General features: G+C 41.6%; 1 protein-coding gene across 1 annotated transcript; it reads left to right on the forward strand.

Moving 5' to 3' along the window:
• Positions 1–4,376: 4,376 nt before the first annotated feature.
• Positions 4,377–24,179, forward strand: LOC100548434 (disks large-associated protein 1). Its single transcript, XM_031552815.1, has 5 exons — positions 4,377–4,437; positions 6,235–6,608; positions 9,147–9,238; positions 16,655–17,073; positions 24,011–24,179. The coding sequence occupies exons 1-5, from the start codon at positions 4,377–4,379 to the stop codon at positions 24,148–24,150; spliced, it is 1,086 nt and encodes a 361-aa protein (XP_031408675.1). The 3' UTR covers positions 24,151–24,179.
• Positions 24,180–25,877: the final 1,698 nt, after the last annotated feature.

The raw sequence follows: 25,877 nt of genomic DNA on the forward strand, positions 1-25,877 counted from the left end.
AAAAAAAAAAAACATTTTGCTTTACTAACAGTATTGCCAGAGGGAAAGGGATGCAAATTCTGGAATTTGATTGTGCTGCAGTAACACATAACAAACTGTTACATCAAAGTGCCAGTGAAGTTGCTTCCTGGAAAATACATGGGAAAAGGATCATGCTGCATACTATTACATTTATTTACTGTTACACTTCCTTGGTCTTAGTGGGATAAGCTGTTATATTTCACATAATTTGCTCTGCTTTCCATAAATGCTTTTTATAATATGAATGCACTTATATTCAGAAAGATCGTGAATTTCTTACTGTGGTGATTTGATGGCATGTAAATTCTGAAACACAAAATTCTTAGACGGCTGTTTTTGATCTAAGGTCTAATGTTTCTTGTTTTCTATCACTGCTCTGACAGTAAGGAGCATGAGGGATTTGGTGAAGCATTTAGGTGCAGAAAACATCAGAACAGTACTGTACACTTCATTTAAGCTATTAATCAGGTAATCTTTCTTGATTTTTCTCAGGAAAAAAAAAAAGCAAACACAACATTATGTCTTATGGGCCAAAGCCAGGATAGAGCACTTCAGAAAAGCACCATCACCACATGCATGATGAGATCTGGGCTGTGCACATGGCCATGTTCTGTCTTCAGAAAATATAAAGCCAAGCCCTTAACTGCTCAAGACCAATGCAGATCATGTTTTTTTAAGAACAAAATGTAATAAGCCAACCTAACAACTATTCGCTTGGGTAATAACTATCAGTTCATATGAAATATTTTCCTTGAGCTTCAGCTTCTTATAGACTTGTCTGCTTTGAGGTCGAATCAGCTGAAACTGTGCACTCTTAGTGTAATGGTAAATTTTAATGTATAGAGAAGTTCAGCTATGGCTACACAGTAGAAAAGGTGAAGTGGGTCTCATAGGAAGCCTATGTGCAATGAATTTTTCTCTGTGCACCCATAATTTGCAGTGATATCACTGTGATAAATGACATTTAGAAGACACCTTCATCTGTCTCACCTGTTCTCTGTACACTAATTCAGCTTTCCTGGGACTGCAATTAAACTTCTGACTGGCATCAGCAACTTCCAGCAGCAGCCGTTAAAATAAAAAAAAATAAAATACTGGTAGAGAAATACTCACCTGTCATCCACTGACAGCACTCATGCAGATTTTGTAACTCATTCTCATGTGAGATACAGGATGAGCCATGGTCAGGCTTGGGTTTCAGGAACCTCTTAGTGCATCCAGCTGGAAAGCTGCTAGCTGACCATTCCAAACTTGCAAAATGGACAGCAGCACAGGCTTTTAGACCTCAGGGTACTCGGGACATCTATGCTATTGTGTGCAGTAAAGATAGTTTACATACTTTGTATAGTTGTCAGTTGTGCCTCTTTCTACCTTTGGTGTATCTTTGGCTTTTGTTGGCTGAGATTTATGGCTTGACAGTAGCGGGGACACAAAAAAAACATGGCATTGGCAGAAGTCCTGATGGCACAGTACAGAGATTTCAGTAGTTCTCTTTTGGGATAATGACATTCATAACTCACTCAGGTATTATTCCCTCAAGCAGTCTAGAACTTCTTAGGAAAATCTTTATTTCAGTTTCTTTTTAATGGTCTCTGTTTCCTCAGAAGCCATCTGTGCTTTGAGAATAGTTGTTTATATCTATATATAAAGAAAATACATGCTCCATTTTCATACCTACTTTTTGCACAAGAAAACAAAAATACAGGATCTAAAACTCCATTTCTAAGTATTTATACCACCACCACCTCCTCCAAACCTCAACAAAGCAGGGAAATACATGCACAGTAAAGAGTACATCAGCTCTGTTGGAATGTACCATGGCAAATCATGCCCTGCACCTCTGCATGGAGAGCTCAGGGGCTGCAGCTCTGAAGTCTCAGCTCTGCATGGATGTGCCTGTATCCCCCCCCACTCCAATCCTACCTCATTGTGCAGATATGTGGGAGTATTGGTGCAGCATACCTTTACACAGGAGTTAAATCACAAGGGTGAGAATGCAGGGTGGAGGAGCTCTTACCTCATTAATGCTTAATTGTGTACATGCCGTGTTTTTTGCTGCTCCTTTTTCTCAAGAGAAGCACCATTATTTTAGTTGACTTTAAATTTGCACCCTTGTTTATCCTTGTATTTGTTAACCCAGTTCACCTGAGACTGTCAAGTCAGAGAGGGGAAGATGTTGCTCACCTATCTCACCCTGAACTGCTCAAATCACTGTGTGAAACTGATCCCTTTGCAAATGTTGATCTGCCTTGGGGTTCTCTTGAGCACCTATTCACTGAACTAAAACTCTGGGTTTGAGTGCTGATGTTTGCTCCCAAGGGCTCATCTCCCTAGTGAGCGTGTTTAAACAACTGAAGTGCTCCTACCGTGAAACATTCAAATTCAAATCTTTATTATTATGCAATCTGGGATTTTTTTTTCATCATTAGACTTCCTTCTGAACTGGGTGGTTGACACTCCCTGATTCAAATTCCTGTCCCATGAGCTAGTTGTTTGGAAATATTAGCTAGGAGGACTAGTGACTATTTTTTGTTAATCTGGGGAAAGTTCTTTTTCTCTCAGTATTTGTGATTAAACTGTAACCCAAAGGCAGAGCAACAGAAATAGAATCAAGATCAAAATGAAAAGGAGAGCAGCGCTGAGAGGATAGATAAAGCTGGGAATGAGGGGCTGACTCAAGGTGCTTTGGGAGCCAGGGTTTCCTTGCACATGATTTAACTCGTTCTTGGACCAAACCTTGAGAATGAACAAGAATGTTTATCTGCTGTATCAGAATCACAGAATGCCTTAGTTTGGACAGGACCTCAAAAGTCAGCCAGTTCCAACCCCGTGCTATGGGAAGGGCTGCCACCCACTGATCAGGGCACCCTTGGTGCTATGTAAAGTAATACAGAAAACTATATTACAACAAACTGTGCGTTTATACACACACTTGATGTTCAAAAAAAGTTATTTCTGATTAACTCCATGCCTAAACAATTTTAATGACAAATGAGTCTGCTTTGACTTGACTCTCCAGTCAGATCAGTTTGAGTACAGAAGTTCACTCCTTGATCCATATCCAAGAATGCATTTATTAGGAATTACGGAGCCCTTTTAAATTCGCTTTCTGATGTGAATTAAACAAACTCAAATTCAAAACCATCTGAATGTCCCCTGTGTGAAGATTTCTGTGTCTTTTCTACGTACCCTGTGATCCTGTGATGTTCTCTGTCAGAGCCTTCTACTCACCTCCGGCACTGGGTGGCCACGATCTCCTCTTCCCCACAACACAGCATCTTCCTTCAGCTACCCAATGCTCTGATCCGGGCTGCACAAGGACAGCTCCAGGGTTTTGTCCTTTCTCTTAGGGAGTGTTCCTTTTATTCTTTGAGCACCTTTGCATTGAAAATCACCCCGTGAAATTCAGACAGGTCCTTCAGGTTGCCATATCACTCACTGCTAGGTTCTTGAAAAGTGCCTGGAGAAATCCAATGCACCAAATCCCTTTTACTGATGTACTTCAGCCACTGGGAGGGCTCAAGCAGCTCTGGCGCTGAGCAAACAGCTGCAGCCAGAGCACAGTTTTGTTGTCATTTCTGCACAGGAGTGGTGGGAGTTTGCATCATTTCCAGTAACAGAGCGCCTGGGGATCTTTTATGACTTGCACGCTTTGCTTCTCCGGAGCTGTACAGTGCGTGCTGCGTGACTCCAGGAAACCGAGGATTTGTTTTGACTTGTTGAAACAACGTTTGCTGTTTCTCTTTACAATTTCACCGTATGACTTGTCAATCCTCTCCCCCTCTTAATAACTTCACATTTAATTAGCTGAGTGCAAACATCTTTCACTGTGGCGTGGATTAGGCTCCTCGTTGAGTGCATTTACCAGCAGAATGAAAGACATCTCAATCAGGGGGCTCTGCATTTGTCCTGCACTGACCAGAGCGGCCGGTAGCTGTCGACAGACAGTTGCTGTTAACTCTGTCCCTTCAAGGATGATCAGTGACATGTGGACCAGTCATGTTGGGGCTTTCTTTTTATTTTGTAGTCTCTTTCTCCTCATAAGTGCACTTTTGGAGTGTGTTTTGTTATCTGCTAAGTAGAAGAGGGACACCTATGTGCCTTGCAAGGATGTCCTGAAGGTGCTGCTGTCTGCCCAGGAGTTCCACAGTGCCCTTACTCAGCATATTTTAAATGGGGCATTTTATACATTGCTGAATTGCAAGGTAGCATGGCACACAAACCTCTATTAGATGAGCCTGGAACAGGCTTGCCAAAGCATTACCTGGATATATGAGTGAATCTATATGATTTAAATTCTTCAGTGGTAAATTTCATTTTTCATTTCCATCACTTTGAGAAAATTTCTGCAGGCCATGAGCCGCTTAGGTTATTTCTGGGATCCCATCACCTCAGCAACAGCCTCCACTATTCTGTGTAAGTCTGCTTGTGCTGCAGCAAGAGCAGCCAGTTTCCCTGATTGTGCACGGTCACAACAAATGCTTTTTTGTCAGCATCAAAACCAATGAAGAACTGTGCAAAATTCACATGCTTCTTTGTAAATTTGTCATCTTTCCTGTTAGTTTCATAGGTTTGTCTTGTCGTAAGCACTTTTAAAAAGCACCTTTAACCCCTATAAACTTCATTTCCTGGGAGTTAAAATTTGACAAGTTCATTTTCATCTCTCTCTTCTCTCCAAGATGCTGTGGTTTCTGTTTGATTCTTCAGAAGTGAATCAGTTTCAAAATGCTCACAACCTTCAGAAAATGCTCTTTTTCCATTAGCATTTAAAAGGCTTAACATGGGTTCAGACATGTTATCAGAAATTCAAACCAGACTTCTTAAAAAAATCCCATGTGATTTCATGCCCTGGAAACACCTTTTACACTGCAACTATTCCTGCAACTATTGGGAGATATGAGGCGAGTGGATCTGAGCTAGTCAAATTAATGCCAGAATGGCTTCTGGCTCTACAAGCACATACAGTGCAAAGAGGGAGCAGAACAGCTGTAGCAGACTTACCTTTCATGTGGGTGGCATAGACGTCTGCCAATTAAAATGAATCATTTCTTGCCATGTGATTATCGTTAATAAGAATTTATGTTATTGTGTTTGTGTCTGAACTTTGCACAGGTTAATGCCTGCATTTATTTGCTTAAAAAATAGAGCACATCATGATTGTTTTTATTCTTAATGGACTTTTTTTCTTCATTTGAGAGCATTCCAGGACTTCAGCAAAGCAGAGCTGCCAACTATGCCTTAAAGGAGTATGTTTTTATCTCCGTGCAGTGCATTCTGCATGTAATTCTGTATACATCAGCCAATAGTTTCTAATCTGAGAACCTCAAGATAAGCTTCTACATCCATATAGAAGCACTTACGATGAGAGCACGGTCGTCAACATGTAAAAAGGAGTCCTCTGAAACTTTTGAAGTCTTTCTTGTTGCAAACATTTATTCTTATGCTTTCCTTTAAGAAGTTCCACCAGCTGACCCGCTTTAGACATTGACTACGTTACATTAACTCCATTTGTGCAAAATTAAGCATTTTTCAAAAATACACATATATGTTTATTATGAGAAATATGAGCAGCAAAATGTTGTCTTAAACATGCCCCTTACAAGACATTATAAATATCTGAATAGGCTGTGCAAAAATTGTAACAATTTAATAACAAGAAATACACAAGTTCAAGCATGATGACTGTCAAGTCTTGGATCTCAGATGGCTTCGTGATCTCTCTCTGAACAAAGAAATGTAGCTTAAAAAGCATAAGTAAATAGAGTGGGGCAGGGTGGAGAAAGAGAAAACAATTGCAATAAAGCTGCATGAAGTGTACATCAGCTGGGTTAAGCTGTTGGAGTCTGATCCTTGTGAGTCCTGTCTGGAAGTTATGACCATAACAAACATTTTGGTGGAATGACTTGCTCACCCACTGGATTTAGAAGAGGTAGCAGAAACATGCTGGGGGACACAGTCCTAAAAGACTGATGAGGAACTTGGCAAATAGATCTTTCTTTCCCTCTACTGGCAGCTCCGACATTCACATCAGTTCGAACAGAAGACACTGATAAGCAAGGTATTTCCCTAGCACAGTTACCGGAGCTTTTGGGGTTTCTTTGGCTAACAGCTTTCTCCTTGCCTCTGCTCTGTCCATGCTCATGTTGTCTTAAGATATTTACATACATTTTCCCTGCAACGTCAATAAATCAAGAACTTTCATGTTTTTTCCAGTGTCGTCCTGCATTACCACCTATAAGAAGACACCGCCTCCAGTCCCACCGAGAACTACCACCAAACCATTTATCTCTATCACAGCCCAGAGTAGCACAGAGTCTGCCCAAGATGCATATATGGATGGGCATGGACAGAGGGGAGATATCATCAGTCAGTCTGGACTTAGCAACTCCACAGAGAGTTTGGACAGTATGAAGGCACTAACAGCAGCTATTGAAGCTGCTAATGCACAGATCCATGGCCCAGCAAGTCAACACGTAGGGAACAACACTGCCACTGTCACCACCACCACAACCATTGCCACCGTTGCAGTAGAAGATAGAAAGAAGGACCACTTCAAGAAGAACAGATGCTTATCTATCGGAATACAGGTACAGTACAGGATTTAGATTATATGCATGCCATTGTTCTGGGTTTCTACATTTATTTTACTGCTCGTTATGCAATGTTTTGTCTATTTTTTTCTTCTTTTCCTGTCAGGTGCCTATTAGAATTTCCAGCAGCTTAATCATGCTACAGTACTAATGATGTTTCAGTAATTTATCATAAAAACATCAGATTTGAGGATTTAAGTCTCCTTGCTGTTTGTTATTCAGCTCTGTTAAATTACACACATGAGCACTAATCTATGAATCATAACACAGTGGGGGTCAGAAAGGCATGAATTAAATCATTGAAAGGGAATGTGTAAAACAATGATTTACATTACACTATCACCCAAAAAATATTTTCATCCAGCCTCACTGAATTAATTGTCACTGCTTATTCATGCATTTCATAATGACTGGTGGCCGCTTGAATGAGGCAGCATTGTTTCCATCCTGGCCTCAAGAGCAGAGGATAAGTTCCTTCTGATTTGCCCTTGTTAAGGAAAATTACATTTTGTTACCTCTAGTGGAATGAAACAAGAAAACTAACCCTGCCAAAGTTCACTTGTATTTACAGAAAGGAGAAGAGCAAATAAACTAGGCCAATTTAATCTGCTATCTTAATTAATCTTTCCCATATCCCCCCAAAAGAATGCGCATGGAAGGCCAACTATCTGCTTGCAGGATTAGCTCTTGCAACAAAGTACTTGAACTTGCAATCAACTGAAAATCGGCACAGGTTTTGATGAGAGATGAATCCCGAGCAAACAGAACAGCAATCCACAGCTTATCAGCCTTCCCAAGAAAACATGATTTTTTTTCCCTGCAGATGGAGGTTGTGTTTACAACCTCCTCTGTGCCTGGACAGGCTTATCTGATTAGCAAAGCCTAAGAACTTACCATGAAATCACTGCATCCGCCTGACAAGATAGGAGGTGCTGAGCATGCCATCCCAGGGGTAGCTGCCAGACAAGCGGTGGCTTTACTCACCTTGTGCTTCTTCTTGGAAGGCCAAGAGTTACTTCAGCCCGTGGGTTTGATGCCTTTCTTGTACCGTTTCTCTGCTTCACAGCTGTTTAGTTTGGATACATTCTGAAAGAAAGGATATCTTTAGTGTTAAATGCAGGAGCAAGACCCAGATAGGACAGGGATAAAGGAACACCCTATTACTTATTGCCAAACCCGTCAAGGCTAAGGTGCTGTTTTATTGTTGTGATCCCTCCTTTCACTGAACAAAGCAACAAAGACCTTTGCAGACAAAGTAATGGAAAGAAATAAAGTCATTGTTTGCAGTATTCCATATGAATAGCAGTAACATGAACCATGGTTCCCAAGACACCATCTCCCATCTTTCTTTTCTGAAGGTAACATTGGTGCAAGTAAAGAATAGGGCTTTTAGGAGAAACAGGAGCCCCCGTTTGCTGAAATCTGAGGAAAACAGAGGCCCAAATGCTCTTCAAGCCCCTGAAAATCTCCTGCTAAAACTGTAAAAATTACAGCTGACTAGCTTAATCACCATCCATATGCCAACCTCCTTCCATTGGCTGCAATAGGAGCCAAGTTCAGACTTACACTGAGCTCAGAACAGGTAAACATCTTCCTTATAATTTGGCCTAGAGCAGTGCAAACCACATTAGCCAGGAGTTTGCTTCCTTCTATAATAAATAAACATGAAATACATTTGTGGTAAGAACTCCTGGTGTGTGCCCTGCACCCCTCAGTTGCTCCTAGGTCACCAGCAGCCTTTGCTGTAAACCTGTTTAACAAATAAGCAAAGTAAAGCTGTCAAAACAGTTACTTCTCTCTATTAGTTTTGTAATTTAAGGTGGAATTATCACCCCAAAACCTTAGTATTTGGTAATTACCTTGTTTCACTGTCTTGTTCTGAAACTCCTATCTTTCTGATCACTTTTCCTGCACAAGGCTGTTGTATTTGCTCTCAATAGCAAGCTGGTGGGAGACATGCTCGCTACACCCAGGATTCTTGTATACCCAGGGTCAGAGTGGTTTCACTGTGGTCCAAAAATACTGTTTGCTGCCATGTTTGGGTTGTTTTTTGTGTGTGTGTGTGACTAACAATCCCTTATGTAGCATTGGGACTTTAACAACTACAGAGACTGGAGCCAGAAGGACACTACCACTTAAAGTAAATATGCCATTTTAACATAACAATGTATGCATGTACAAAGTCACAGGTAAAACCTACAAAATGGTGCAGTGCAGGGATTGGATTTACAGCTGCTCAGAGGCTCTGGCAAATCTCAGCACCCAACCTCCATAACATACCGGACAAACTCCACTTGCATTTCTCAGGCCTAATGTCATCTTAACAGAGATGCCTTACAGATTAACAAGAATGATGAATATTCATGAATAACATCAGCAATGGGTGTACTAGAGGTAAACCATCCATCTGGATGAAGGTAGCTATGGTACAAGTCATATTTGCAGACACTTAGTAGCGATCGTGAATAGAAATTCTAAGTATCCAGGTAATATCTCAGCCAAAATATATTCTAATGAGCTGCTTATTTTTTTAAGGTTGATGGTGCTGAAGAAACTGCCAAACCAGGTGAAAATAAAGCAACCAGTAAGTTCCAGTCCATAGGAGTGCAAGTTGAGGAGGAGAAGTGGTGAGTAAAAGATAATACTGTTTTTCTAAAGCAAGTAGTTGTGCTACAGCTTATTTCTATGAATTCCGGTTCCTGCACACGTGGCAACATAAATGTGCTTCCTGTCTGAGTCATTAGGTCATTGGGCTCTTGTTGCTCAGACGGGATTTTCCAGGAGCAGTAGGAGACCTGAAGTTTGGTTTGCACATGGCCAGAGCATGGTACGGGGCACATCATTGCTCTGCAGCAAGAAGGCGGCTGTCCTCACAGCCTCTCCTGAGAAAAATGTACAAAATATGAGTTGACCACATTTTGTATTTTCCTACAGTTTCAAAAGGCTAAGGTGATATCAGCAAAAAGAAATGTGATGTGCTACGACTCTGTCAGACTGTTATCAAGTTCGCCATTAACCTGCTAAAACATCTCCTTCTGGCAGACATTTCTTTATGCCTGAGACTTTTAAAAGCCCCGTTTACCCACAGCTCCTCTAGCGCTAGATAAATGAGCATGTTAGAATAGATGTTGAAGAGCCATATCCCTTCAGCCCGAGCACAAAGGCAGTAACTACCCCAAAAAGCCAACTCTCCCTCACCTCCCTTCTCCCACATAAAATAAAAGGAAAAAAAAATAAAAGGAATGGAAAGGAAATAAAGAGATGGCTGTTTGTAAATACCTTATTTCCAAAGTCCTCTGTCTATTGCTGCTTGTATTGCTCCAAAAAAAAAGGTAAGATTTGCCTGCAAAGATCTGCCCTGAGAAAGCATTATCTCTGTTGCCTGATCGCAGCTGTGTTTTGGGGGATTTCTTGCAGATCAGGTTGAGGTTGCTGCTACTGAGAGCAGATGGACAAGTAGCAATCCATCATGGACTTTCAGAAGTGAACAGGCTGATAAAGAACAGCCCTTAATCCTCAGAAAATGAGTGTACTCAGAAAACAAAGGGCTTATCATCGCAATTTGGCACTCACATTCTTTTTCTTTATTATTTCTTTTTTAAGCATACCAAAGCACAATGTATTGATTATCTGTTACAGGAATAGAACTGTAAATATGATGCCTTCTTCCCTTCCCCTGCACCAAAACATGTGCAGAACCTCAGAAAAGCCCTACCGAGATGAATCGATGACAAAAGTTAAAAAAAATAAAAATAAAAAAAAATAACTTTCAGGATTCAGAAATATTAAATAAACATCAAATAAAATGAGAAGAATGAGACAGCAAAAAATATAAGTAGCGGCAAATTGATTGTGTTTCTGTGCCAATCTAAGTTATTAAGTGTGCTGTAGTCTGCACTAGGAAAGCTCTTTGCTTAAAAAATTTTTACCTCCTTGTTGATCCAAGTGGTTCAAACCAGAGCATCATTGGAGCAGAGCTATCCCTTCTTTCACTTTGGCTTAGACCTTTCATTAGCCCTTCACTCTCTGCAACCTGGGCTTCCTGCCAAGACAAATAACTCTGAATCCTCCTCCTCTTGCACTGCTCAAGGGATAAATGTGCCTAACGCTCTCTGACCACATTACAACTTGATCCATCACTTATACTCAGTTTTTTATACCTCCTGCTCTCAACTCCTTTTTGTACCCATTCCCCAAATGTAACTCTGATTTTTAGATTTTACTGAGTACCATTCTCAAGTCCTTCTCTTAGGGAAGGAGGAAAAAAAGTATACATTTATTTCAACAATGACCTCATGATCTTCCTGCTGTTTCTCTCTTATCTCTCACCTGATCTCTCTCATGGTGATAACAAAACCCCAAATAACCCTCCTCTTTCTTAACATGACCTATCCCGTCCAGAGACAAGTTTGAAAAGTATTGCTAATGCAGCTGACATCTTCAGTCTAAACCTCTTCAGATTGTCTTTTCTCTCTACCTTTGAGTCTTTCTTGGCCTCAAGGGACCACCTTGCCTTCCTCACCTACAGAAGATGATCAAATTGTTGGAAGTTAGCCAGTTCTACTGGACCAGAAAAGGAGAAGCTATATATTGTGCCAGACCAACTACAACACATTTATTGAATAAAGGCTATGTCCTTTATTGCTCTTTGTCCCATAACTCAGTAACTACTTTCAGTTTGTTGCATTTTACCATGTGTGTCCCTGGATTTCCTCCCATTACATCTCCACACAAAAATTATCTTGCTCATTGCTCCTAGTCATACTGTCAACTGGTTATTGTACTTGGTCTGCCATCACAAGAAATTTTGAATGCTGACACAGTGGTAGATTATGGTCTAAGGACATTGCCACAGGAGAGTAGGACCATAGGCACATGTATGCATACTCCTCATATCCTTCTTCTCTAGCTTCTATGGTGATGAAGGAAGCTCTCTCCACCTTTTGTCGTACTCTGGTATGTGGTATACCACAGCATATAATGTGAAATGGCTTGAAGTGGTGATGTGGTAATATTAGAAAAAATATACTCTTCTATAGTCTTCAAAGAGCAACAAACACTTTCTTTTTTTTCTACTTAGTCTTTTGGGTTTGATGACTTCTTATTCTGACCAAAGAAAAAAAAAATCTCAGGTTTTAGGGTTTCCCCTGCACAACCAGCCAGTCATATGCTCTAACTCAAACTTCTGAACTCCTCAGTTTCTAGAATGTATCCTTCAAAACTGTATGTTAGCTAAGCTAAGCTGGGACTGAGATTTCCTTGATTTTGGTCTGCAGCATTATCTGGCTTCATGTGTTCTCCACAGTGGAAGCCATTCCATTGAGAAATTTTAGGGGATTTTGGTAACATGAAACAATAATAGAGGATTAGTTTCCCTGTTAAGACTCTTAGTGATGAAAAAAAAGGTTATGTCAGTGTGAGAGGGGGATGGATAGAGCAAAGAACTTAACATCATGTACCTTGACGATGTATGGCAGAAGATCCTGCCATCCAAAGTCCTCCATGTCAGGGCTGCCGTATAAAGACCCTGTTTGCTCTGTTCTGCTGATAGTGGCTGCAACTTTAGCAGAGAAATATACAGCAAGAAAGAGTCAGCCAATAGGTAAAGTGAGGCAAGTCTAATCTAATCTAATATATGAGAGTGTATGACATCAGTTGGTTTGGAATCAGCATCTGCTCTGGGGGTTTGTTTTTTGTTTGTTTCTTTAGGAAAGAAATAAGTTCTCTGAGTTGAAATGTAAACATGTTTTTCGAAAGAATGTTTAGGAGTAGAGAGTCAAATGCTAACAGGTGATGCTGTTGTTGCTGTTCAAAACACATCTACTGTTGCTCTCCATACAGGTTTATCCAGTCTGAGGTTTCATGGCTTTCTGCACCGCAGGCCAGGTATCTGCTGTAGTTCTCTGAAGCTGTAATTATTACACCTTGTGCCTTCAAGGCACAACTGAATACAAAAGGGCCAAGCCTGAAAGCAGAGGAAGAAGGAAGTCTCTGTTAAAAAAAATTACCAGCAATTTCTGAACCTTTTTTTGTTTTGTTTTGTTTTAGGTAAAGCCATGAATGTTTTGTGTGTGTAGAAACAATGAGAACTTAAGCTCAACCACTCTCCTGTTTTAAATGAGAGCAAAGCAAAAAAAAAAAAAAAAGACACATGGAACACAAATGGTATTTTGCAAGAGTAAAACATCCTGGAAATGAGTGAGGAAGCGATGTCAGAGGCTAAGATTACCATCTATTAGGCAGCTCTTTTAGATGTGCTGGAGGTAGGCAGATAGTGGTTGTCTTCCTGTATTTCCGTGTCATTCAACATACATTTCCTTGGGAGTATTTTTTTAATTTTGAACTGATGCTATATTCTATTGCCAAGTTGTTTTTCTTTTGAAGACAGATAGGTTACACAATCCAGTGCCAAGAATCTGTCGAGTAAGCCTGTAGCATACTCTTATATAGATAAAACAAAAGCAAAAGAAAGTAGGTCATTACATTTTATTTGTTGAGCACAGTCTGGCTTTTGGTGATACTAGCCTATATTGAACCCCGTAAGAATATAGTCCTGAAAGCTTTGAAATGTAGTGCCTCCAGCAATACGTTCTCTTGGCAAGTATACCTTGATGTTTCCACATTTGAGATTCAATGTAGACTGAAAATCGAGGGTGTTATCTGAAACTGTAAACGGTCATCCAAACCAAAAGCAAATCAGAGTCTAGGACACTGCAGAAAGCAAAAGTAGGAGTGATATGGAAGTAGGGTTATGGAGAAGAATGAGGTTGGCTTAGGAGCATTGCTTTTCTCCATTACTCTTGAAAGTGTGGAGGATGCTTGTGTACTGCTTTGGCTCTCAGTGAACCCAAGCTAAGTGACTGAAAAACAAATGTGTAAGCATGGTGACTGTATGTCAGTGATTGCGTGTATGCAGGCAAGCATGCACTTCAGTGCAGATAAGGTATTTGTCAGGTTGGTGGCCAAATTAAAACAGTTTAAGAAAAAAAAAAAAAAAGAAAGAAAGAAAAAAAAAGAGCATAAACTAGACCCAAAAAATGTTCACTTTCAAATCAGCCTAAAGCTAAAATCTTTCTAACCATTGATACCAGTTGAACTGCTTTCTCTGCCAGGGGCCAGGAGCAGATCCTCCAAACAAGTCTAAAGGAATGTGTGCAAAAGCAAAGTGTGAAGGGTGTGTACAGGGCAGTGCTTCTCCCCACAGACCTAGCTGCTGGCTGTTAGGGACTTCCGAAACCCAAGTGTAACAGCCCTTCCCGGACCTGTCTCCTGTGAGTTCGTTCAGCTTCTCTTTGAACATATTTCTACCTTTGGCTTTCCCAGGATCCTGCGGCAATTTAATTACACATTGTGTGAAGAAACACTTCCTTTTGCTAAATTTAAATCTGTAGGCCTCTCAGGCTTACAGCTGGCTGCCTTCCTCCCCGCAGCTCTTGCCTTCTGAGAATTGTAAGATGTTACCTAGTCGGGATGTCATCAGACTCTCATGGCCTTCCTCAGCTATCTGACTTTCTAAACCAAGAAAAGGCTTTCCTCCCATGGAAGCCATACCATTTCTCCACTTATCCTTGTCCTCCCTTCTGAATTTTTTTCTGGCATATCAGTCTATAGCAAAATGCTTTGCTCTGCTTGTCAAAGGATAAATACTGCCAAGCTGAAGAGTTCTGCTTGCTCCATATTTTTCAGCTTGCTGGTGCATGTCGTGCAAAATTGCAGTGCTGTAACCATATTTTTGTATCACTTAACAAGCACGTGTCAAAGGAGCTACAAGTAGCTCCTGCATTCAATCTTTTTGTTTTCTAGCCCACTGTATTAAAAACAAAACAAAACAAAACGCAATCTATTATTAAAGTTTTTCAGGGTCTGGTTTGGCTGTGAAATACTTCGAATTTTTTTCTGCAAAGCAATTAGTTGTTTTTTGGTTTTTGTTTTTTTTGAATTGGAGAACCATTCCTGACTCCAGTACTGCTTTGCCCCAGTCCTCCCAAAGTCCCACAACAGCTACCATTAATCTCCTCTACCAGCAGGAGCTGATACAGCTCTCCTTGAGTTCTGCAGCATGGCTCTTTAGGTATTTGGTTGTATTGGTACCTGAAATATTCCTTCCATCTGCTCCTTCCCCAGCTGCAAACTGAAGACACTGTAAGTTGCTCTTATCTGATCAGTTGTTGCTTTTCAGTGGAAGATGGAATAGAAATTAAGGGAAGTGAAATGGTGCTTGGCATCCAGCTCCATTGTCACTGTGATTTTCATTGCTGCTCAAGGCCAAACTGTTGAGGACAAAGCAGCCAAAATGTCACAGGGAAGCAGGTCCTAACACTGGTTTCAGGAATAAATATGAGACTGTGAACAAGTTAGGACTGAAGTACCAGCTGCCTGAGTGTGATGGCATCTTAAATTATTAAGGAATCTCTATTTAATTAAAAGCTATGTTAATTCTGAAGGCTAAATCGACAAGAATGGATAGCAATAGGACAAGGCGGAATGGTTTTAAACTGAGACAGATGTGGTTTAGGTTAGATATTAGGAGGAAGTTTTTCACTCAGAGGGTAGCGATACACCGGAACAGGTTGCCCAAGGAGGCTGTGGATGCCCCATCCCTGGAGGCATTCAAGGACAGGCTGGATGTGGCTCTGGGCAGCCTGGTCTGGTGATTAGTTACTCTGCACATAGCAGGGGGGTTGTAACTAGATGATCATTGTGTTCCTTTTCAGCCCAGGCCATTCTGTGATAAACATTACTGATTTCAGTAGCATCTACATTAATTACTTTATAATTTCACCTCCTTCCATCTTCTTCTATCATGGGGCAAAACAAGTATCTGCCTCACTTGTATTTTTCCTATGTTCTCAGCACATGGGTTTCTAGAGCTACCTTATCTGTATATTCACCTGAAAATTTCTTAATCACTCCCTTCATAATTTACTGCTATCATATTTGCTCTCACTTACCATCCCCTACAGCGCATTAGGTGTCTCCTACTGCTCATAGATCTCTCTGCGTGTTCTGTATCTTCTTCTCCACCTCAGATTCCATGGACTGCAAAATTTGGAGTCTTGCTTACTTAAAGCTAAAAAAGACTAACACCGAAACCTCCTTTTTCCCCATGCTTATATCTTCTCCCTTCCTGGCTTTCCTACATTCTCACAGGGTTTGCTCCCTCCTCTCAGATACTCCAGACATATGGAAGCAATGCAAGATGGAAGGAAGCTATCTATACTGTAGCAGCCATCATGATGAGAGTAACACAGGCAGAACATTAACTTCCGTGTAAAAGAGACTGTTGTGAGACCAAGGGTTGAATGTATAAAACAACATGTCTTAATGCTGGGAATGAGTGCTAAAGGTGTGAGTGCTGGCAGTGGTACTTGGAGAAGCAGGAAATTAGTAGGTACATCGTTATGATGAGCAGTTACAAGGAAGCAATATGAAATACTTGGCTGGGCTTGAAATACTTATCTTCTTCATGGGTGCAAGGTGTAATACTACAGAGATAGCGAACTCATTGATATTAGTTTCTTATCAATCTCACGTACATGATTTTTAAAACATGACTACTGAGTTCAAGTGTGCAACTTTAATAGAGTGTGAGTTATAAAAGTTGAAAGACCTTGGGCAGCTTGATCTGGTAGATGGCAACCATGGCATGGGGTTGGAACTGGATGACCTAAAGGTCCCTTCCATCCCATTCTATGATTCTATGATCAGTCATTACTTAAAACTGGACCTCTTTAACCTTTCGTGAACTGATGACCTGAAATTCTGGACACCAATGCTATTAGATGCCACATGGGCTGGCTTCTTTAAACCACACTATCATTGGTGCTTCCCTCATTAAGAGGCAGAGAGATGTCTGTTGGCTCACAATACGAAACAAAGTTTATGGCCATCATTTCCAGAAAGAAAAACAGAGTGTAGCAATGAAAGCCATGACTGCCAGTCTTAGGAGGAGAAGCAGAATCTTAAGAGATCCTTTCTTACCTAACTTTCTCATGCCACCTAGCAAAAGCTTTCTAAACATTTTGTGTTTGTGCTCTTCAAAGCTTTCGCAGGTTTACACGATCTAATAGTGTAACAACAGCTGTGCAAGCAGACCTGGATTTCCATGAGAACTTTGAAATAATCGACCCTCAAGAGGACAGTTTGTGTTCCGGACAAATATCGAGACAATTTTCACGAGATGCAAGCACCTCTACCGTTAGCATACAAGGGTCAGGAAACCATTACCATGCATGTGCAGTGGATGATGACTTTGAGACAGATTTTGACCCGTCTATTTTACCTCCTCCTGACCCCTGGATTGACTCTATCACTGAAGATCCCCTGGAAGCTGTTCAAAGGTCAGTGTGCCCACGAGATGGCCACTGGTTTCTGAAGCTACTGCAGGCGGAGAGAGACCGTATGGAGGGCTGGTGCCAACAGATGGAGAGAGAAGAACGGGAAAACAACTTACCTGAGGACAGTAAGTAACTGACTACAATAATATTGCAACCTGGAAAAAAATTGTTTAATACAGGTCAAACTGACTCCTATTAATTCATTATTGTGCCCTTTCTTATCTACCTAATGAAGCTATGGTCATAATTCTCAAAAGGACTAGGTGTATGTATGCAGTAATACTTATTAAATTTGACAGTGCAAATGCTTGACATTTCTGAAACTCAATAGATATTTTGGGATTGCAGTTAGGAGATTGTGGTTAGGGATCTTGCAGTATGAAGATTTCTTAACTCTTCTTATTTATTTGAAATGAAAGGAAAAAGGAAATGAATTAATAATAGAAAAAACTCTACTCTCAAAATTATTAGAAATGGATAAACTGTTTCTGTTGGAACTTGTCATTCAGCCCAGTGTAAGAAATGACCGTAGAGAGATTTGATCAGTTACACAGTACTGTAAGTAACTGGAAATTGACTAATAATGGAAAATATTAGATAGCCTTAGCATTTACATTAGCATGTTCATTCAGGTTTTCTATTTCTACAAAATTTCTATTATATAATTGATTAGCTATTTTCTCTGGGGGAAAATATGGAAGGATTAACCTTCAAAGCGTATCCAGAATCCCCAAGTTTTGGAGTATTTGAATCTCATTTTTAATTTATATCATCAACACATTCAAAATGTCATTGAGCATGTATCAGAATACAAAGGTTTCAATTTGTTAGTACACAAGAAATAAAGCAAAAAAAAAAGGTATAGATTGAAAATGATGCGTGAGCACATCATAAATAGGTAATATCAAACATTTGTGAGTCTAAGTCAGAAAAACCCGCTTGCTTTATGTTTGCTGCAACAACCAGCGTGAAAAATGATATGTATTTGATTTGTCCACCAAAGCAGCTACTCACCTTAAAGAAAGGATGTGTGAATTTTATGGAGCTGGTACATGCAGAATGCGTACATCTGCATGCAGAATTTTCTCTCTCTGATATATGATAGTTTGGAAGGCTCTTCTTTTAGATACTGGTGGGAGAAGCCAGTTGTGGGGGAGACAGATGAAGCTGGGCTGGCTGTCCCCAGCACTCTTTATAGCATATGTGGCATGTCCTATGGGTTATTTGTGGTGTGTATCATGTGGGTTGTTTTGCCTTTGGATTTTTCAAGCCAGCTCTTCTTGTGAAAGAAGGAGGAGAGGGGTCATCAATGCTCTGATGCTGCTGGCCACTCAGGCACGGGGCAGCTGCCTCCAGCAGGGGCTTAAGATGTCCTGCTCTACCTGGTGCCAAGGGAAAGCATACGGTAGGGCTACACTGCTCACTCAAACAAACAAAAACTCGCTTGTTCCAAAGCCAGCCCCAAATTATGGCATTTTATACACCTACAAACTTTGAAGAGAGGGAGAAAACGGAAGTATGTGGTTTGCTTTTGCTGAAAAAAGTGCAAGCAGAGCAAGGAGTGCATCCTTTGTTCCAACCTGACATCGGCAGCGCGTGTTTGGCCAGATAACTGAGTAATGAGAGCATGCGATGAGTGAGGCTCCCTGGACACGGCGGCAGCTGACTCCCCCAGCACTGCCCATAAAGCAACTCCGTTGCCCACAGACAATGCAGCCCTTGTGCAAAACAGCTGTCAGGGACCAGCCCACTGCAGCCTGCCAGGAGTGGGTGTGCTGCAGGGGGTCGCGGGCGCTATTGGGCTGGGAGGGAAGCCAGCAATGGGCCCAGTGCTCCAAGCCCAAAACGAAGAGTGCTGCTGTGTATGGGAACAAGTGCTGGGGTAGTGGCTGCCCAGTGAAATGCCTATATAGAAAGGAAGATGGCTCCCCTTGTGCCATGAATTATTTATTGGCTGGTATGCTCTGGTCTTATCTGAAATCATTTTCTGATAAAACTGTAGCATGCATAACAGGCAGATGAATTGCACTCACACTTCAGGCTGGCGTACCCGATAAGGCTTCTCCATATTTTATTGGTATGGGGATGTTAGCTACCAGCTCTACTGCTCACCTTAAAATAAATTGATAATAAAAATGCTATTTGACATCTGAGGCTACACATGCTGTAAGAACAGACTGAAGCTTAGGATCAGCCCCATGGCTCACTCTGCCTTTTGCTGGATTATTGCTGCTGTGTTTGACTCGTGGGTGTTTGTAAGAGCTACAGGACTGCACTCTGCAGTGTCAGATGCTTCCCATCTGGGCTGTAATGTAACTCCTGCTCTGAGACATCCATTGAAAGCTGACGATGGGGCCTGGTGCTCCACGAATCTGTGCAGCATGGCGATAGTTGTGAGGCAAATCAGGCCAATGATTCACCAGTTAAAATGGGAAATCAAGGCTCTGACCAGATGTATTGCTAGCTGCCTTATGTGTGCAGGTTGTTCTCCTCTGGGCTGGTCTGACAACAAATACTGACCTCAAATCTGTTAAAGCCTCCAAACCTGTGTCTCTGCAGATTCAGCCAGTATTAGCAAGTGAAGCTGTTTGGGTGCTCTCTGCCAACCTGCAGACCCTGGCTGTGCACCTTTGTCCCCATCCACTCCCATCTTCATTTCCTGGAAGGGCCTTACCTACACGAGTGCTTTTCCAAGGAAAAGTATCTCTGAGCTGGCAGCCATGCTGGCTGGTGGAGAAAAAAAAGAGAAATCCACAAACAGTGAAAGAATTTAGGGAAAAAGATGTGAAGCGTGCTAGTAAAAGCCAAGTCAGAGAACACATGGAAATTTCTGTACTCCCAGTGAATAGCATTTACTCATGCAGACTGCCCTATTAATTTAAATGAGATCACTGCTTTAGGTAAATATGGTTCTAAGCAAAGCCTGCCTGCTCCGAAGTTTGTTCCGTGGCTATTTTCTCCTTAATAGCTGAGCTTAGGACCTGAGCAATAGCTTTAACTTTGAATTTCCTGGCTTTTGTCATGCTTGGCGTTATTTAAATGTAGATCTGTCAGGATGAATAGGCTAAAACACTGGCCCATCCTTGCTTGGGAATGGGTTGTGACAGCTCTATGGCAGGATTGCTTCATATGCACAGTGCGCAGCTGACATCTGCAAGGCAAATGTCACCCCAGGTGCCTGCCACTCTGCTTCTGTTTCTGCCCCTGGGTCCTGGGACAGGGCTGGGCGCCTTGCTCCTTGCTACCTGCCGACCAGCTGCTGGCTCATCTGGACCCTTTGCTACCCACCAGCCCACTGCTGGCACATCTAGACTCTTTGCAGCCTGCCAGCCAGGTGCTGGCACATCTTGGTTCCTTGATACTTGCCAGCCAGTTGTTGGCACATCTGGGCTGCTTGCTGTCTGCCAACCAAGTGTAGGCACATCTCAGCTCCTTGCTGCCTACTGGCCAAGTGTTGGCACATTGGGTCATCATAAAGCTGCGGCCCAAAGCTCTTCCTTTTGTCACTCTGGTATGCGTTGGCAAAGCTGAAATGCTACCAGTTGGTGTGCTAAGACCCAGTCATGCATCTGTCCCTCAAAACTCCCCTGCATTATCTGTTATGACTTATCACATCACGTCAGTCTGATAGTTTTATCTTGTTTTCTTGCGTTTTGTCACCCTCATTACATGCGATCTCTTCTCAGGGTGAGGAGGGTGACAGTATCATCACTTATTTGCTTATGGTTGAAGTGATTTTACTGTCATCTCATTTCTTTTCCCACAAAAAGCTGTACGATCCCCAAATGGGTCCTATCCCATTTTTGGAACTACGAGAAGTAATCACATGTTGCTTGAACAGCACGTAGTCCAAGCTTATACTTCATTATGCTTTCAAAGAGCAACAGGCGAGGGACTGAGAAACATCAGGAAATTCCCTGGGATGTATCTATCCCAGAATCACCTTCTGAGACCCCCTGATCTGGAATATCAATGGTGAGGAGACTGAATTGTGTTAAAATAGCTATATCAAAGTAACAAAGCTGTTCTTACAGAACAGATATATCTTCCTATTTCTTAAAAGTTGCTACAGAAGATAACTGGATTTACATGGAAGGGAAGTCAAGGGAAAAAAAAAAAAAGCAAACAGACAGGCAAACAAAAACACTGCAGTACACACTTCTTCCCCCCGGGGATGGGGTGACAACAAAGCATATGATGGATGTTAATAACATTGCTTAATGCATTACTGGAAGGCATTCAGATCCGACAGTGCTGAGTGTGCTGTATAACCCTGTATAGAATAGAAAGCAGGCATGAATAACATTATATAGGTGTTTATCTCTGTTATGATTGCATCTTAATGGGTTGATATGCTTTGTTGTTATTTGGTTTCTTATATTTTGTTTGCACCGCATTAGCTGAAAACATCAATTCGAATGTTTATATGTTTCTGTCTTGTACCCCTTGCTTTCTCTGGTTCTTTTCTAATACATATTATCTATCTTTGCAATTCCATTTATTTTTTTCAGGATATGGCTTTAATTATTTTCTGCAAAGAAAGTGTCAGGGCTGTTCTGACTCTTTGTTACTTTGCTACAGTTTAGTCTTTCTCTTTGGCGCTGGAGGCTTTGACTGAGTAAAAGAAACAGGAAAACTGAAAGCAACACCAGTTTGGAAGCAGAGCTAAGGCTTTGATAAGGCTTTGCACCTTGTGGAGGGACTCCTTCCTTTCAGTCTTTTGCATGCTTTGTCTTTTTTTTTTTCCTTAACACCCGTGACCGAGTTGGTTGTTGACTGGTTGCACATTAACGAACTGCTTGCACTGGAGGGGCGAGAAATCAGTGACACTTGACTAGATACAGCCGCCGCCACAGCAGAAATGGCAACAATAGGGAACAGCATCAGCATGCATCCCACAGTCAGCTGGGATGATGGGTTTTCGGCAAACAGCCAGTCGCTAGGCAGCCAAGGACAAGGGCTTCCTTCTCCCTCTGCTGAGATCTCTGAATATTAAGCTCTTCTTCCCCTAGAGAAAGGAGCCAGCAAGGTATGTTTATATCCACTGCTGCTCAGGACGTGACCGCCGCTCGGTTAACACAGGCATCCAGGAACAGCCCATCTCATCTGCTTTCTCCTCCCAAGAAGCCCAGAGACCATTTTTTCTCTCCTGCTCAAGTCCTGGGAAGCATCAGAGTGGCGGAGCTCCAGATGAGGCAGCTGTTCCCAAATATACTCAGTGGGAAGAGTTTTCATAACAATGGAAACCACATGAAAGCTGGCAGAGAAGCTCCTCCCACTATTGAAGAGCCCTTTCAGTTGAGTGGTTTGCATATTGGGTTGCATAAATGACTAGACACACCAAGGGGTCCATTTTCAGCACTGTGCGCATAGAATTAGACACGCAAGCCTTGCTAACAATAATGAGAGTTGTGTGCAAAACTCCCTGCGCAATATGCTGAAAATATTCTGCTCAGTGGATCTTCCAGCTCACGGCAATTTCCTGGCAGCTCAGAGCAGAGTTCTGGGAACAAAATGAAAGTCTGGTCTCTGTGTGTGTTCACAGAGCCCTGTCCTTTAGTCCTCTAAAAGATGTGAAAGGAATCTCTCCCCCTTTTTTTTCTTTCCTTTGTATGTCTAGAGTGGAAATGAACTCTGCACCCCACTTTTTCTTAAGGATGGAGCTTTAAGGCTATTGATGCACTACTGTGCATCTGGTTTGGGTTGGAGGTGGGTGTTGATGCCAGCTTGCCCAGCATGTGATGCGCAAGTGAATCCCTTGGAGATGCCTTTCTCTTAGCAAGCATTGCATGGCCGCTTTCTGATCACACTCTGCAAACAAGTGCTGCAGCTGCTTGTAGGACTGCGAGACTCCTAACATATTGTTGGAAGGGTTAGGTCAAAGTAGGTCAAAGTTGCCTCTTCCCCCCCCCAAACTTTTTTTTCCTTTTCTTTTTTTCTTTTTGGTAAGTCAAAACATTTAGCAGTACTTTCCCAGTGGAGCTCTGCCAACTTTGCATTTGGTTTTGCACACAAGTGACTGCTCAAGGAACAGTGCAGAGCTGAGGAGCAGTATATATCTTCCATTTATGCCAACAATTCACCTTCCCTGAGCAGTCCACTTCATTTCTCTCTTTCCTGCCCTTCCCTCACCACTGCAAAATTGTCTTGGAGAAGCTGCTCTGGTTACGTGATGCCTGGGATAGTGGATAATGCAAATGTCGATGAGTAGTACTGATGGTGAAAATTGTTGTTCATGGTTTTCACTAATGAGGTGGTAATTATTTTTGATTACGTGGTGTTAATTTTTAAATCAATCTTTAAACAAAGAGTTAAGGGATAATAAGTTGTTTCAGTTGGGAGGGAAACACCTGCCTTCAGTACAGAGCAGCCCTGGACGGTGCTGTTCTGCATTTAAAGTCAGAAGCCACTTCCAATACTGCTCATGAAAAACAAAACAAAACAAAAACAAACAAACAAACAAAAAAAAAAACAGAGGGTCTGGATGAGATTCATGAGTGTGCTCTACAATCCCCAATCCTTTTTTGGGAATTCAGCTGAGCAGCCCTCAGTTAAACCTGAAAACACAGTATCACTTGCTGCATGAGATGGTAGAGATGCTCACAGCTACAGTGATTTGTCTGGCCATGTACTTACTGTCAGCTTTGGAGAACTGTGTGCCATTGTGCAGAAAGCTGGGTTTTTGTTCACAACCTGTGTCCAGTGTTGATGTTGATCAGAGGTATAATTTTTTTTTAAGTGCTTTCCACACAGGGTTCAAACGATGGTGATTATTTGTATCTGTCCTGTCATGAAAGTGCTCTGTGTTAGTTAGGATTTGCTTCATTTCAGAACAAGAAGCAGCTGTAGCAACAGATTAACATTTAACCAACGTGTGCTGTCCTGAGAAACTTTGCAGCCTGCCTTGGCCTGATGCAGATCTGTCCTCAAGTTCTTCAGCTTCCCCATAACCTGCATTGGAAAACCAACACTGCCTCCTGTGTGGCTTTACCTCTCATTTTGTAGGCTTTTGGTTGCTTGCAGCAAGGAGAGCATTATGACTTACACTTCTTTTTCTCTTAGTTCTAGGAAAAATCCGAACTGCAGTGGGCAGTGCCCAGCTCCTAATGGCCCAGAAATTTTACCAGTTCAGAGAACTTTGTGAAGAAAACCTGGTACGTAACTTTTCTGATAAATACTGTTGCATTTCTCTTATTAACTGAAGATCTATGAACAGTCTTACCTAAAGTAGACCATTGTCTGACCAGCAACTTTTGCCAGTAGAGGCCTTGTTATGAACTTGGGAGTAAGTCTATCAGAATTGGTGACATTGACGGGAGTTTTGCTAATAGTTAAAGATCCTGAAAATAAAGAAAGGGGAAAAACTCTCGGTGAGATATCACTGAAGTTCTGTCTATCCTTTCATATCTGAGCTCACTTTGTATGGGCACAGAGACAGGTGGGTTTCTTCTCAGAGTATTCCAAGGTAGACCAGAGGTCTCATGAGTGGGGCTTTCCCACACAATACCAATGCCACCTCTATTCAGCAAGACAGAAATCGCAGGAAATCAGATCCTGAATGCTGGTGCCGTGTGTTTCAATGCCTGAACAGCAAAAGAGAGAAAAGTAGTTCTACAAGTTGTAGAAGGGCAAAGAGGCAAAGAGACAATATGTTATAATCATGATAACTGTATATAATTTGTGTATGCCACTACTATTACTATCAATATTTACTATTTTTATACTGTTAGTAGTGGCAGCATCAAAATGATATTCATTACAATAAATAGAAATATATTATGTGTCTAAAACAGTATTCTCTAAAATGGTAATGCTAACAAAAAGAAGTCAGACCTTTAAGTTAACAATCCATCCTTGCATATTACATAGATTTAATTCCCAATTTTGACCCAAATTCCTAGAAGCCCAAAAAGCACAGTGTTATATTCTGTCATCACAGAGCAAGGAAGGCACACCCTGGGACACTCACCATAGTGACCACCTTCTACTCCACCTAATACACTCCTAAAAATCCAGACCCCATACCAAAATCTGCCTGCAGTAGGCAAGTGCAACAGAAATCATTTCTGTCTGAATGAGCCTTCCAGTTCTTAATAGAAAAATTGAAAAAGCTATCAGGTCATGCAACGTTGTAAATAAAATCCTACAACTGATGTCGAGCACTAAAAAAATTAGGAATGCATGTATAATCTCTGTTCTCCTTATGAATCTGAAATTAAATGCCTTATTGTTTTCTACAGTTGCTGCTTTTGTGGGATAATCATTCAATCAAAATCAATGTTGAGGTGAAAAACACACATAGTTGGAAATGTCCTACAAAAGGCAACTGACCGTTGGGTTTGTTGTTCCTGAGGTGAGGGAGAAGTCTTAAGCACAGAGTAACATTTGAGTCATATAAAACAACACGCAGGGCCTAATAATAATTTATTTTTGCATTTATACAATTCATGTATGCTCACGCAAAACTTCCAGAGCTAAGCCACATCAAAGGTACATAGGGCAGAAGAGGACTTCTGGCCATGCTGCTCTAGGGATGCTGATGGTCCCAGTGTGTTCTTCTGAGGATACTCTGAGGTTGGATGATCCTTGTGGGTCTATTCCAGCTTGGAATATTCTATGATTCTATGATGAAGTGAATTGAGTTTGCACATGCCAAGCATCCTAACTGCACTGAGTTTTACTGAGTGATCACCTTGCACATGCAGGACAAACCTACATGCTGAGGTCCGTGAGTTTGAAAGTGAGGATAAGCTGCATCTGCTTGAAAACCCTCGGTCTGATGTAATGCTCCTGATATATTTGATAGGTACCCAGCTGTCCAGCTTCTCTATGGTCCTGTGAGTCAGCTTGGGTCAGCACATCTCTCTTTCCAAAAACATGCCTGAAAAAACAGGATTACTGTAAGCTTTTCACCCTGCAGACTTGTTAA

This window comes from Meleagris gallopavo, chromosome 3, assembly GCF_000146605.3.
Source record: "Meleagris gallopavo isolate NT-WF06-2002-E0010 breed Aviagen turkey brand Nicholas breeding stock chromosome 3, Turkey_5.1, whole genome shotgun sequence".
NCBI lineage: Eukaryota > Metazoa > Chordata > Aves > Galliformes > Phasianidae > Meleagris > Meleagris gallopavo.

What these genes read in the sequence shown, in the direction of transcription:
- LOC100548434 (XM_031552815.1), top strand. Translation starts at nt 4,377, where the DNA reads ATGAGCCGCTTAGGTTATTTCTGGGATCCCATCACCTCAGCAACAGCC. An exon ending in AACAGCCTCCACTATTCTGT is followed by an intron (nt 4,438 to 6,234) that starts GTAAGTCTGCTT and finishes TGTTTTTTCCAG; the next exon opens with TGTCGTCCTGCATTACCACC. An exon ending in GCTTATCTATCGGAATACAG is followed by an intron (nt 6,609 to 9,146) that starts GTACAGTACAGG and finishes TATTTTTTTAAG; the next exon opens with GTTGATGGTGCTGAAGAAAC.